Raw genomic sequence first — 15230 nt, forward strand, 5'->3', positions numbered from 1 at the left:
GCTAGCCTCCCCACGCTAGACCCTAATACGAGCGACGACATCTACCCGTGTTGTAAGTCAACATGGGCCCTTCTCGAAAAAAAACATGTCAAGATGGGCCTCTCTCGTTTATGGTCAATTGAAGCAAGTTGATCATGTGTTCACATTATTTTTTTTTCGACGAGATGTGTTCACATTATTGATTTGCGGTATTAATAAGAGAAAATTTCATTTCTATTTCATCGACATACCGGTGGAGATCGCAGCAAACCATCTGCATTGAGCTTTTCTAGTTTTCTAGTCAGGAAGCTAGCTAGCCATCGAAGGCAACCACAACATACATATAGCTCGCGCCTCGCAGGTGTTAATTCACTTCTTTCTCTATCTCATCTTTTTTATTGTCAGTTCATAATCTTTATTTTGAGTTTATTAGTTTTCTTCCCTCACATTCATTTTCATTATATCTGCATTGTACACATCCATTTTCATCACAACCAAATTACTAAGACAGTGTTTGGGTAGGGGATTTGAAGGTTCTAAAGAATTTCAAGGTGAAGGAATTATGAGATGATAGAGCTTGAAGTGAAGGGATATAAGTGGTGGCTTATACGTTGTTGTTGTTTTTTTTTTTTTTTTTTCTGAGAAGTGGTGGGTTATACTAATGACTTGTTTGGGTTTTTTTTTTTTTTTTTGGTGAAGGGATTTATTATGGGATTCTGTGAATATTTTTGTATTTGATAAAATTAGTTTTTTTTTTCTTCTTCTTTTCTATTTTACTAGAGAATTACTGTAGTCAAGTGAACTGCAATTTTTTTTTAACTAATTAAATGGCAAAACAAAAAATTTTGTGGCTCACCAGTTAATAAACGAAGCAATGAATGAAATAATTTCAAAACTTTGATTAAACGGAAAATCATGAAAAACACTAGAAATTGAAAAATGCATCTAAGATAATAATGAATATATATGTTGTGATCACAGGGTCTTTTGTTAGCGATCTTGCTTGTAAAATTCTCAAGAGTTTTTCGATCCAAGTCATTTTTGTATATAAAAGTTGGATGTAGTCCGCGCATCTTTTCTTATTAATTGCGGTCAATTTGCTTGTTCTTAAAGTCCATTTTACCCTTAAAACCAAATAAAGTAAATAATTTCAAATCCACTAATTGAATCACAATTTTAACTCATTTTTAAATTTCAAATTCAAATATTAAAATCTACAATTCATCAATGAATAATTCTCAGACATATAAGACTAAATGCATTCCTATGAAACTAATATACCTAAGATGTAGGTATAGAAATATCGAATACTTATATACCAACACTATAGGATGAAAAACATTAGAACAAAAAATTCAAACACTATTGCTTTAGTGGTATCTATATAGTAGGTATTTAAAGTTGTATTGTAGAGATTTGACATACCTAGACACACGAAGCAGGAAAAAAACAATCTAATCAAAAGGTACAAATATGTACATATAGAACCTATATCTAATTAAAAGATAAAAAGTATGAAAGAGAAAGTGGGAGATAATGAGAGAACTTTAGATATAGAGATATACAGAAACTTGAATTTTTAAAAAATTGTGAAATCTTACCTATAAATATAATAAAACATGTAAATGTGAAATAAAAATGTCTAATCAAATTCTAGGGACAAATGTTACCTATAACACAATAATCGGTTTTATATCAAAGGTAAGCAAAATTTTTTTACCAAGTGTATAATAAAGGTACCTGCGAATTGAAGAAGTCACATTAGTAAGACCTAATGAACTAAGAAGGGAGAAGCCACACAAAAAAAAAAAAAAAACAGATATGAGAGAAAAAAAAATAAACAAAGAAATGAGAGTGTTGGAAAGAAGATATACATGGATAAAGAAGATTTTCAATGGGCTCACTTTTCGGCTGCACTTTGGAATTGGAATTTCGGCTACTTAGGTAGAAGATTACTCTCTACTCAACGTATTATTTTGCGTGGAGTAGGCAAGGTCGGTCACACTACCGGCAGTTACCTTGATAGAAGGTTACCCTCTATTCGACGGATATCTTTGCGTGGAAGTATGGTTGGCCATACTATTGGCACTGTTTTACATTGCCTGGGCTCTGCTCGGTGCTTCATCAAATGCTTTATAGCATTCCTCATTATTCTTGTTAGGTTTTATTTTCGCTGCCTTGTTGCATCTATTATTGTTTTTATTATGTTTCAATTTGATGTAGTTACTACATGAGTTTCTTATTATTATTAATAAAGTGGTTGACTATTATTCTCAAAAAAAAAAAAAAAAAGGAAGAATAATGTCTTAATATATATAAATTCCTTTTTTGAATTCAATCAAGAAACTAATAATGTAAATAAAAGTCAAACATATTAAATTTGTTAATTTTACATTAAGAAATTGAAATAATTTAAGGGGGGTGTATTGTATATGGAATTAGTGGAACTTTTAAAGAAATTTATGGAATTTAAAAGTTTGGGTGTATTCAATATAGACTTTTAGCAGTCCATGAAAGGAATAATTAAGATTTTTAAAGACTTCATGAATTCCACCAAAATCTAGGGGTATTTAATTAGGACTTTTAAAAATAAATAAAAGTACAGAGGTATTCAAAATATCATTCATACTTATGGAATTAGAAAATCATGGATAATCATGGACTTTGTAGTGTTAACTATACATACCAAACTCCAATAATTTTCCAGCCTCCAGAAAAAAGATTTCAAAAAGTCTATCAAAGTTTCCTCTTCAAAAAAAAAAAAAAAAAAAAAAAGGTCTATCAAAGTTCTTCTCTCTACGCACGAAGAAGTTTGTCCTTCATCATCTCTCTTTCTTAATTGTTTGTCTTTTCTTTAATCTTTTATGATATCAACCTTTTTTGATACCCAACATGTTCATTGTAGTTGTTGAATATGATTTTTGTTTTTTGTTTTTTTTTTTCAATTGTGATACTTTGAACCCTAATAGCAATAAAAATGATTTATGAAACCCTAAACTCAAATATTGTGGTCTAACCCTAAGACCTTGAACCATACTAAATTTTATCTTATTAATTAATTATTCTCATTAATTTGAAGTTATATTATGGTTCAAAAAAAGGTTGAACAATTGAATTTCAATTGATTGATTATAGATCAAGACATTGACCAATATTGCTACAATACATGTTAATCGGTGAAAACAAAATTGATGAGAATAATTAACCATAAACATCAAGTGATCTATATTGTATATTTATGTTGTTGGGAGATTAGGAATGAGAACAAACTCGCTAGACAGACTAACAATCATTTATTTGAGTCAATTTTTATTAGAAGATACTGGAGCGTTGAAGAGACAACAAGTTATTATTTTGTTTTGTATGTGTTTGGGCTACATTTGTTTTATTTTTATTTTTATTTTGTTTTTATTTTTATATTTTATACATTCTAGGAAATCTGTAGAAGTCATTCATAATAAAGTATATAGATTTTCATAAATCAATAAAAGTCTGTTGCTAAAATCAATGGTTTTAAGAAATCCATAACAGTCTATCAACTTTTTAAAGAGTCCGTGAATTTTTCAAAAAGTCTGTCATTTAAAAAAAGTCTGCACAAATCCAAATACAATACATCCCCCTAAGATTAAAATTAATATATTGATTTTTACAATTCTTTCAAAATATATTAAATAATGGTAAGTTAGGAATAAAAAATTTAGGTGTTGAGTCAGCAAGATAGAAAATGAAATAAATTAAATGTGACAGCTGAGTCGTAAGACCGCCTAACAAAAAAATTCATGCGGACTACATCCAATACAGGGTGTGAGTTTTGGACTTAGATCAAATTAACTCAATTCTCAATTTGTCTCCATTCCGAGCTTGAAGGGTATATCGTGTACTCGTCCTGAAGTCTTTATCCTTAAATCTTTTGAACCCTGATTGAGGCCTTCTGCTCGTTTCTCTTTGCAATTTTTTTCTAGGGGTTTTGATCTTGGAGCGGCGATTTAGAAGGTTGTGAAGGTGGTTCCTTTCTATGGACAATTAAGTACTAAAAAGACCTTAGTTTTCTTGGGCAAAAACCGTAGAACCTCGCGACATCAAATTCTACTGTTGCAATGGCTAGATATCTTGCTTTGCTGCCGCATAAAGCGCAGTTATTTAAGAAAAAATGGTTATAAATTTATTGAATTGTCAAAATACAATACGTAATCTATATGTTGTTGGTAAGCTAACAAAAAATCATATCCAACCAAAGCAATAACTAAAGATACTGCTTCTTCATTAAAAGTTTCTCAAGACCAAACAAAAACCGCAACTACATCAGCCATGAACCATAATCGATATAAAGCATTATACAACCACATGTAACTCGTTGAAGAATTATCAAATATAATAACATATAACCATAAATCGCCCAAATTGGAGACGGAAAAAATTCAAAACTCAATGATAGAACCCTAGATTACAAAGAGAAACACAAGATCTGCGGATCAGTGATTGAAGGAGTGAAAATCGTGAGAAATCACGGTCACGGTATTTTGGCTTCTGGGATTGCAAAGTTACGTTTATTTAGGCGGAACTCAAAAAATGGACTTTCCTTAATAAAGGTCCCTCCTAATATCTCTCCCTCAAAATTCCAGATCATTCATATCCCTGTGTAGTTTTTTGCCAAACAAGGGATACGTGGTGAGGGATATTAATGAAATGTCATCTCCCCCATATTGTCCCTTATCCAAACACTGCCAATAATATTTTTTTTTCAGAAATTACGTAAATGATAATATTACAACCGAAAACTACAATTTCACCTACAAAGTAACAACTAATACCGCACAATATTAACCAATCAATACTGGTTACTACTAGAGTACTAGAAATACTTTAATACAAAGTAATGCCTATTAATTTTAGAATTATGTTGTAGGATTAATATGAATCCTTGTTAATTTCAACTTCATTTGATTATCATATTTTGGATAATATATATACTTAATTTTTTACACACTATGAATAACCTTTGCAATACTACTTTTTGCATTTTTTAGACATCACTTTTTCATTCAAGACAGACGTCATATTGTGTTTATGCTTCAATCTCATTGAGAAGATTTGGATGTCTGATAAAGTCTGACATTAATTTATAAATATTGTTTGCTCAAATTTACTGGAACTCTTCTAATGAGGACTAGTTGAATAATAGTTGAGGACTTTGTGTGAAACCTACTTTTCAATCACATTTCCGCAAATCAATCGTTAGATGTTTAGATATTTATGTGTAGATCATTTATGCAATTTTTCAACCAAATTAAAAATTGTTAAGACATTCATAATCATGATTTATCAGTTATGAACATGAAGGGTTCGTGTTTGACAGATTTGATTCGTCCATTAATTTGATCTAATTCAGTACCTTAACGATTAACAACTTGGAAGAAAACTTGCAGAAGTAATATACTCATGCATACATAAACATCTAACAGTTGATTTGTCGTAATGTAATTGAAAAGTGAGTCTCCCAAACCGCTGATTAGAAAGTCCTCAACTAGTCCTCATTTTAGTGGTCTTCGTTAGAAGGACTCCTCAAATTCACATACTATGCATAAATTAAAAAGTTTACTGAACAATGTTGGTATAGTTGTACGTCGTATAAGATAGCGTTACCAACAAACTTTGTAAGTTTGTAATTAAGTTAATTAGGAGCATTCACCAAAAATTGTTAAATGCATCTGGTTGGGGTAGCACTTTCGTGTTAAGGTATCATAGGTGGTGTTGCAAAAATTAAGATTTGTGTACGTTAATTTGCTCTTAAATCGTAAGTTCCTAGTTACGTTTAGGTATTTAAGGTTTGGATGTTCAGCATCTAGTCCGCCAGATTTGGTATTTTATAAATTCCTTTGGCTAACATCTTTGAGTAATTAAAAATGTTCCAGCTCGTAATCCGTAATCATCATCATCATCAGCATCACCACCAACCTAATACATCGGTAGGAAATGGAAGGACGCATCAAAGAAAATCCGTACATTCTGTTAGAAGCTTCACTGATGAAGGAGTTGGATAGATTGTCCCCCATGACCGATTCGCGCTGTATCCACCGGGTTCCTCCTCGACTACGGCTTGTACGTGAAAAGGCCTATGCACCACGGATAGTCTCAATAGGCCCACTTCATCATGAAGAAAAAGCCTTGAAAACCATGGAAGAACACAAAATGAGGTACCTACAATATTTTTTGGGTCGAACAAATTTAAGTCTAATGCATTATATAGAAAAGATAAAGAATCAAGAAGCAGAATTACGTAGTTGTTACTCAGAGACCATTGAGCTTCAAAGTGATGAATTCATAAAAATCATTCTAGTGGATGCCATCTTCGTCATTGAGTACTTATTTAGATACTGGTACCCTGAAATTCTACATGAAAATGACTGCATGTTTGGAGAACCTAAGATGTCGAGTGTTGTATGGCTCGACTTGCTGATGCTTGAAAATCAGCTGCCATTCTTCATTCTTGAGGACCTATTCGATCCGGACATATTTCCGGTCTCATCTGAGTACTCTAACAGAATTGACGGTGTAGAGAGGATTTCAATAATGTTTCTTTTTCATAAATTTTTGGCTGAACGTGGAATATATATAGGGGGAAAGGTAGCCAAGTTGGAAACAATATCGTGTTCCGAAGTAAAAGTACAACATTTCGTTGATCTGTTGAGAAGGTTGTATATAGCACCAATATTGAAAGCGGAAGCTACAAGAAGACCCATAGCATTTAATGCACCCAGTATTGAAGAGCTACAAAGGGCAGGAATCCAGTTTAAGGTGGGTTCCAACAACAACTTGTTTGACATACGATTTGAAGACGGGATTTTGGAAATTCCAAAACTGGAGGTGGTGGATTCAACAGAGGTTATACTAAGAAATTTAGTTGCCTTTGAACAATGTGTAGGAACAGATGATACATACCTGAGTGATTATGTTTCCATCATGAGTAAGTTTCTGGACGCCCCAAAAGATGTGGCATTGCTTGTTGAGTATGGAATTGTTGAAAATTGGTTAGGTGGCAATAATGAGTTGTCTACTATGATTAAGTACATGGGAACAGGGGTTGATGTTGGCCCAGAGAAATTCTATTATGATACTTTGTGTGAAGACTTGAACAAGTACTGCAGTTCAACATGGAACAGAAGGATGGCAAATTTGAGACAGAATTATTTCAACACACCTTGGGCAACTATTTCTTTCATTGCAGCAGTTCTTCTCCTCATACTCACAGCCATTCAAACAATCTGCTCGATTATCTCTCTTCTTTGAGCATTAACAACAATGTGCACACGTACTCCATTTTTTATTAGAGCACATCTCATTGTTTTTAGTGTGTATGAGAAGGCCCAACTTTTGTTGGTGACATACAGAGCGCGTGAATGGGCATTGTGGGTGGAAGTGTGCATTTAGCCCTGGTGATATCAGGTATTATTGTTCAGTTAATATATATATATATATATATATATATATATATATATAAAGCAACCAAAGTGCTTGTTAAGCTTGTTAGTTTTTTATGTGGCAATGGCATTCATATTTGTATTGTTAGCACGAGTTTGCAAGTTAATTTGTTGTTATGATAAAGAGAGGTGTAATAGAGGATTCTTTCCTTTCTTTGTTCATCAACTGTCTCCAAATTTGTAACTAAATGCAATGGCACCTATGTTTGTGGTCCTCTCTTTCTTCCTTCAAACTGTGTGCTGTATTATCTCTTCGTTAACCGCATCTTTTGTTAATTCCATGGTTTTTATTATTATTATTATTATTATTATTATTATTATTATTATTTATATATATATATATATATATATATTTTTCATAGAAGAGAGGGCAAACAGCCCACTATTTTATTAAAACGATAGTACAAATGAGGAGGGGAACAAATAACCTGACCTCCTAAATCATACAATTGTTACGTCCCGAACCTAAATTTACCGGTTTACTAGTCATTTGGATGGTAAACGACAATTACTTTCACCTTTTACTTTGTTCGACACGTTTAGTGGCATTAAAAGTTGATTTTTTGTTTGATCAGATTTTGAGAAAATTTCCTTCATGAAAGTTGTAGAGGACGTTAAACCGAGCCTGTGCATATGTAGTAAGTAAAAATCAGAGTTCGTATGTGAAAGTTATAAGCGAAATACTAAAGTTACTGTTGGAGGTGAGTGGTATAAATTCAAAAAATTACTGTGGGTAGGTCAGTTCTGACCTACCCGGTAACTCTTTCTCTCTCCTCCCCCGAGCTCTATCTCTCCTAATTCCACTGTTCACCGCTGCAACTCCTCCGTCTGGCCACCTGGGAGTGTGCCACAGGCACCGTTCGATTCCTCTCTTTATCCTCAACACACCTGCGGTTGTAGCTCAAGGCGTATTGGCCGGAAAACGGAGAACCAAGGCTGAGAAGTTTACTGTAGCAGAAGAGGTCAACGTCATTTTCTTCCAGTTCCGGCCACCACAGGCGACCAAACTAGGTTCTTTGGAAGCGCCTTGAGCCATCCTTCATGCTCCTCAAATCTCTTGCAACAAATCGAAGTGTGGAAGGAGAAATCACGTCATGAAATTTTTCTGCACTATTTCCCGTCGGGTTTTTCGGGTTTGCTTGGTTTCCGGCCACTTCAAGGTATTTTTTGATCTTGTCACAGTTGAGAAAGTTGTTGGAAATGTTGAGATGATATTGTACATGAAATTTGGTGGCCTGTTGAGGTAGTGGCTGGCCCACATGCCACCACTGTGGGTGGTCCGTAGAGGCGCGTAAAGCAAGTTTCTGGCTTTGATTTTTTAGCTAGTTAAATTCTATAATTATTGTAGAGGTTGAATATGTGATTTTGGTGAAATTTGGAGAAGTTTGATATCGATTGTGAATTTTCGAAGTTTGGAGTCTCGGATGTCAATTTATGGGAAGCCGACCTTCGAATTTCCCTTGTTTTCACTATGGAATACTCTAATCGACAGATTGATATTAGTGGTGAAGTTTGGGTTGAATCCAGAAAGAAATGGAGATATTGGTTTACGAGGGGTTTTCGGGTTTCGTTTTAGAATCGTATTTATTTGTCGAATTGTTGTTTACGGAATATAATTGTGTACAGGATGAGGAGGTACCGACTCATCGCTCGACGAGGATCCTTACTCTTGGGTACCAAGTTAGCCGTATACTGTGAGTGGACTTTTTATTTTAAGTGATGCATGCGGTTATTTTTTCCGAATTATTGATTTAAGTATTTACCATTCTATTATAACTTGAGCATATATTGAGTTTGGAAATTGACTTCGGGTTATCTCTTTATTTTCACTTTCAATGATGATTTTCGGAGATTGATTATTATTCAGTTCGGTTACATTTTCGGAAGTGGATTTTTGTATTAATATTTCCGATGATTTATCTCCGATTTATAATTATTATTTTCGACTTATGTTTTGTTGACGGATTTGTGAGTATTCTTTTGGCATGTAGGACACGTAGCAATTTATTTATTTATTTTGAGATTTTCCGAGTACGGTTGGGAATCGTACTCGTTTTTTCATTTGTGAGATTTTGGGGAAGCTTTACTTGTTTTCGGTTTTTTATTGTTTTCTTCACCATGGGTCGATTTATTTAGTTCTCCTCCTCACGTGGGTATAGTCGAGCATTATTAGTACTTCTCCCTGCTTACTATGTGTTTGTGGGTGAGTTAAGCATAGAGCCTAGGAGGCTCCGACCCGAGTCTGGGAGGCTTCCTTCATTACATGGTGATATTTTCTTCCCCATATCCTTCTGTTACTTGACTAGTGGGACTAGTCCGCTCTTGTTTAACCAGCGGGGATGATCTTATTTTCTTGAGTATCGGAGTTTCAATCTTTTTACATGGTTGTTTTTGACTAGAGGGGCTAGTCGGTTTTCTTAAGTTGAACATCAGTTGGTTTGTTTTCCCTAATTGTTGCATGCATCGGGTTTTTAAAGGAATAAACATGAGAAAGTATAAACTCTTTTTTCTTTACAATTACTTATTTTTGTCCACTCATGCTAACGTCGTGGGGTGAGTGAATGCCTCGCTCCTCCTCCTCGGAGAAAGTGATTGGCTCCCAACCAGTTTTGACCATTTTGACGGAGCGATCATAGCGGATATTGAATACCTCTTTTGGGTGGTTAGCGCGCTCGTATCACTTTCTTGCCCTGTGCGACAGGCTGCCTATGAAAGCACCCCCGTTAATGGTGTTGATTCGCCGCATTGGTTCGATGTTGGCAACAACAGGTGGTGGTTATCCGACTTTGTATAATGCCTCGATTGCTGTCTTGAGGGCATTGCAATCATTGGTGTTATGGCCGCTATCCTCATGGTGCTTGCACCACCTGCCGGTGTTTCTAGGTTCCTACTCTAGGGTATTTTCTTGGAGGTGGTGGGGGATTTGATCCTTCCATTGATCATAGATTTCTTCGTATGACGCCGTTAAGACTGTGAAGACCTCAAATTTTTAGTGTTTGTGACAGGCCTATTGTTGCGGCTGTCGCGGCGATCACTGTGAACAGATCTATTTCCCTTGTTGTGATATTGTTGATCCCTTTGCCGCTTGTCTTGGTAATTACCCTGCTGCCATTCCATTTTTTTGTCATTTGGTGGTGTAGTGATATTTGGAGTGGTGGTGGCGTTTCCTTGTTAGAATGTAGGGGGTTGGGGCGTTTTGGCTAGAGTTTGTGGTGGTGGTGGTGGTGGTGGGATGGCGCCATAAGTGTTGTATTCGGCTTGAGCGTGTAAGACTGCCTCATTCATGACGTGGTCATATGTGGCATTTGGATAATTGCAGCTAAGGTGGTACAAGAAACTTGCCTTGCGGAGTCCCAACTTGAAGGCTGCCAACGCCATCGTTTTGTCCAGGTCCCGACATCTTGATGTGGCGGTTCTCCATCTTGTGACAAATGTTTTCAACGATTCATCAGTGCCTTGAATGATGCTGAATAGTTGACTTGAATTGTGATATCCATCCATCATGAGGATAAATCGTGACAGAAATGCATTTAACAGGGCTGAAAATGAGTATATGGAGCCTAGGGCGCATTCGAAAAACCAACTCATTGCCTCACCATCCAATGTTTCGCTGAACAGGTGACAAAGAGTTGCGTCATCGAACCCCTTGTTGTTGGTTACCTTTTTGAACGTGTCCATATGCACTAATGGATCTGTTGATCCACTGAACTGGGCGATCTTGGGAGTCTTTGCATATGTGGGTCTGACTGTTTGCAAAATTCTGGTAGTGAATGGGCCTGGGCATGCCACAAAGAGTGGATTTTGAGTTGGCAATATAATGCTAGTTTCAGCTCTAAATAATCTTTCTTCTAGTTCTCACATTTTTTCGAGGATCAGGGTGGTGGCGTCAACAGTTGGCTTGGAGGGAGGCTGATTGGGTATCACTACTTGCTGTCTGGGGGGTCAGCGTATTTCCTGTTCCCCTCTGCTGGCCTGCACTGAATGAGTTGTCATATTGCGGCTGTGAGTCCAGCACTTGCTTTTGTACCAATTGCGGCGAGGGTGCTTGGCCTAATCCAACCAGTTCAGGTGGATTCAGAGCGACATTCATTGGGATTATTGGTATCGGCATTGCCCCCCTCATGTATTTAGGTTAAGCCTTGCGCTCTGTGATTGGTCACTCTGAGCCGGAGTTGCATTTGTTCCTAGAGCTTTCTTTAACTCGTCAAATTTTGACAGTAGTGTCGCCACTTGATTTTGAGCTTCCGCCTTCTGCTTTCGCTCTTTCTCCCTCACTATGTTTGCTTTGTGCAAGTTCGCCAATGCCAACTCCAACATGGTGGCGAGATCTCGGCCAGGTGTTTGATGGCTGGTGCCGGTTTGGTTTTCCATGGCGGATTGTGTTGGAGGTGCCTCAAGAGTGTTCAGGTTTTGACCATCGGTGTTTACGGGTGTGATGAACAATTCGCAGTTGACGGCGATTGTTGGATTGGCAGGGTTTATGGGCTGGGAGTTGGCGGGTTGGTTTGTTTGATCTTCAATGACATTGCCGCTACCGCTGGCCATGGTAGGTTACGGGGAAATGACTTTTAGTTCAAAAGAGATTCCCACAGACGGCGCTAATGTTAATTCTCGGAATACCGCCACTTGGTGTTGGCTTTCGATAACCAGGACTAGGGCCCAATCTTCCGATATGTGTTTGGGTTTATGGAATCTCGCTACCTGTCAAGACAAATACAACGGCGTCAAGAGGGGAGACCGCGGTTTGCGGTCTTCGCTCCTCCGATGCTAAAGTTAGACAATGTATTTATATTGACAAATGTAGCGGTTTGTAACTATTGAAATGCTTAATGAATGAAGAGAGAGAAATGGACCTTTTATAGGTGAAATAGTGAGTTGTCTCACTCTTGTTTTCGATGTGGGACTGATATGCTTCAGTTTGCTGGGTTTTGTTCCTTCCTTTCTGTAGAGATGACTTAGGGTGGCGCGTGGGGGCGCGTTGACGCATATTTCGGCCTGGAGCTAGTTTGTCGATGAAGGTTGTCCTGCTGTGTTCCCGGAGGTCACACTGCCCAGATCAACCCGACAAAGTGATATGGTTTGGGATGAGTGCTGATTATGGCCGGTATCATGTATGTACATGCATGTACTTTCCCCTGGGCCCTTCGGTTTCATTTGCCCAGTCTGCAGAGTAACTGGTTCGGCATATTAGGATTCGAGGCATAGCATCTGCTGATGTTGTTTTCATATTGTATGTTAATCGTTGAACCTACTTGTATTATGAATTCTTTTTCTCTTTTAGATTGCTCTGATAACCTGTGGGACAAATGTTGTAAAGTTTGGGAGTTACACTTGTGTATTTGGTTTATGTTGTATTGCTCGGATTTCAGTTGTTAATTGTGGAGTTGTTATGATTTGGGTAGCAGGGCGGCTCCAAAAGAATAAGGATAGTTTATTAGAAGTGTGAATGTGTTTCTACAGGTTTTGGATAATCCATTTTAGGGGTGACTCTGTAGAATTTTTGATAGAGTTATTCCTAAGGTGGGCCCCACAGGACCACCTAGGATTTCAGGGTGAAATTCGGGGCGGGTCCTGTCAACAATTCTCTAACTAGAGATGATAGACAAATGCTCACTTAATTGTACATGCATACAAGCCAATCCAAACAAAGATGGGAAGAACCATGCAAAACCAACAGCAGCTTCTTGTCTCTGTGTTCCATAGTACAGTTGCTCCTTTAAAGACATAATAAAAACCTGCGCCACCTTCTAAGAATTAAAGCATGGAATGAAACTGGGAGCAGTGGCTGACAATTGCGAGATACCAAGAATAGAGTAAATAGAAACGAGTAAATAGAAACGGCTGTATGTTTATTGTAGGGATGGAAAGAATGCTTAGCAGACTGCTCCTTGAATAATCCCAGAAGATGACGTTGGGCATCCAACACATTAAAATCCTTACCTTCAAAACGCAGCAAATTCCTAGTAATCCAAATATACCAAATTAGATTGCGAGTTACTAGAAACCAAAATTGACGTATATGCTTAGAGAGAGCAGAAACATAAGCTCCAAAAAACACTTCCTCAAGAGTATTCCAAGGGGAGAAAGAATGAGAAAAAAGAAGGCAAACCCATTTTCATAAATCCACAACTTGAGGACAGCGTAGAAGAAGATGCACATCTGACTCGACATGACTACCATAGAAAGAACAACTAGATGGCAGGGAAAAACCTCACCGCCATAAAGCATCATCGGTTAGCAATCGGCCATGAAGAGCCTTCCAAACAACAAGGTTTTTGCGTGGTTGAATTGTGTTGCCCCAGATAACCTTACCCCAATTTCGACGATCAATATGATTTGAAAAGAACATAAAGGCTTCCTTAGTTGTCAGAATTCTTAAGGAGGATTTTGGCCATAAAAGTGCGCTAGATGTGTCTTCCATAGGCAAACCAATTTGATGTATTTTATCTGCAACTTGAGGGAATGACGCAGTAAAATCTGCCAGAAGAACCCAGTGTGAATCCACAGTAAACTCGTGCACCTTGGCTTGAAGAGGAACAAAACCACTTACTCCAATAGTAGAAGCTAGAGGCTCACCCAGCCAATTATCTAGCCAAAATGAGATTTTTCTACCATCACCAACACACCATTGTAGCGAATTAAAGAATGTAGGCCAAACCTTTTTGAGACCCAACCAAATTGAGGATCTTTTGTAAGACTTTATAGGCTGAAAATCTTCCTTCAAAAACTGAGCCCTCATCAAGATAGAAGCTGGAGAAGAAGAAGAGAGCACCTCCTAACACTTCTTATTAGAAGAGCACGACTAGCCTTAAAGAGATCACGTAATCCCAAACCTTCTTCCTCCTTGGGTTTACAGCAATGACACCAAGCTACAAGAGGCATGCCTTTTTTTAATGGATCTCCTGTCCAAAAAAAATTCCTGATCCAAGATTGAAGATCACGAAGTAAGCCAATCAGCCACTCATAAATTTGAAAACTATAGACCAAAATACCTTGAATCACTGATTGAATGAGCTGTAGCCTACCCGCTTGTAAGAGTAAAGAACCTTTCCAAGATGATAATTTACACCGCACTCTATCTGCGATGGCCTGAAAATATATTCTTTTGGGATGACCTTGGAAAATCGGGATGCCAAGATAAGTGAAAGGAAGAGACCCTTGCTTGACACCAAGAATTTTTTGAATAATAAAATGCCGACGATAAGCTTACTTCCCCAGGAAAACTAGTGATTTAGCTTTGTTGATTCGTTGCCCTGAATTCAAGCCATATTCCTCCATAAAATGCATTAGATTTTTCAATGAACGCTTGGTACCCCTCATGAAAACCATAATATCATATGCAAAAAGAACATGAGAGGGAGTAGTAATACCAAGAGAAGCTAATATTAAATCAAGGATTAATTTCAGTTTACCCCCCAGAGGTTTGGTCATGTCACCCCCTCTACTTTCAATTTTGAATTTTACCCCCCAAGCTTTTCAATTTCAGTCAGCCGTGTCCAATTTCTCCGATTCCGTCCAAATTGAACGTTAACTCTGACGATCTGACCCACTTTGAGGGATAAAATTGTCATTTCATGACAAATAACAAAAAAAAACTCTCTTTCACTTTCGGGGTCTCTCTCTCTCTCTCTCTCTCTCTCTTCTGCAACTCTCTCTTCTCCAAAAGAGAGACCCCGAAAGAGAAGAGGGATTTGGGTCGATTTTTGCTTCTTCCTCCTTTCCTCTCCCCAACGATCTGAACCTCATCGATCTGGCCTTCCTCTTCTCATCCTC

The 15230-nt window shown here is 37.2% G+C and overlaps 1 protein-coding gene across 2 annotated transcripts; it reads left to right on the plus strand.

Annotated features, from left to right (window-relative positions):
• The first annotated feature begins 202 nt into the window (after positions 1-202).
• LOC112180748 (putative UPF0481 protein At3g02645) lies at positions 203-7430 on the plus strand. Of its 2 annotated transcripts, none has more exons than XM_024319313.2 (2): positions 203-340; positions 5892-7430. In XM_024319313.2, the coding sequence occupies exon 2, from the start codon at positions 5953-5955 to the stop codon at positions 7264-7266; it is 1314 nt and encodes a 437-aa protein (XP_024175081.1). In that variant the 5' UTR covers positions 203-340; positions 5892-5952; the 3' UTR covers positions 7267-7430. The 2 variants fall into 2 exon arrangements, with proteins under 2 accessions (XP_024175081.1, XP_040365954.1); XM_040510020.1 differs by lacking the exon at positions 203-340 and adding an exon at positions 617-627.
• The last annotated feature ends 7800 nt before the right edge of the window (positions 7431-15230 follow it).

This window comes from Rosa chinensis, chromosome 7 (genome assembly GCF_002994745.2).
Source record: "Rosa chinensis cultivar Old Blush chromosome 7, RchiOBHm-V2, whole genome shotgun sequence".
Lineage (NCBI taxonomy): Eukaryota > Viridiplantae > Streptophyta > Magnoliopsida > Rosales > Rosaceae > Rosa > Rosa chinensis.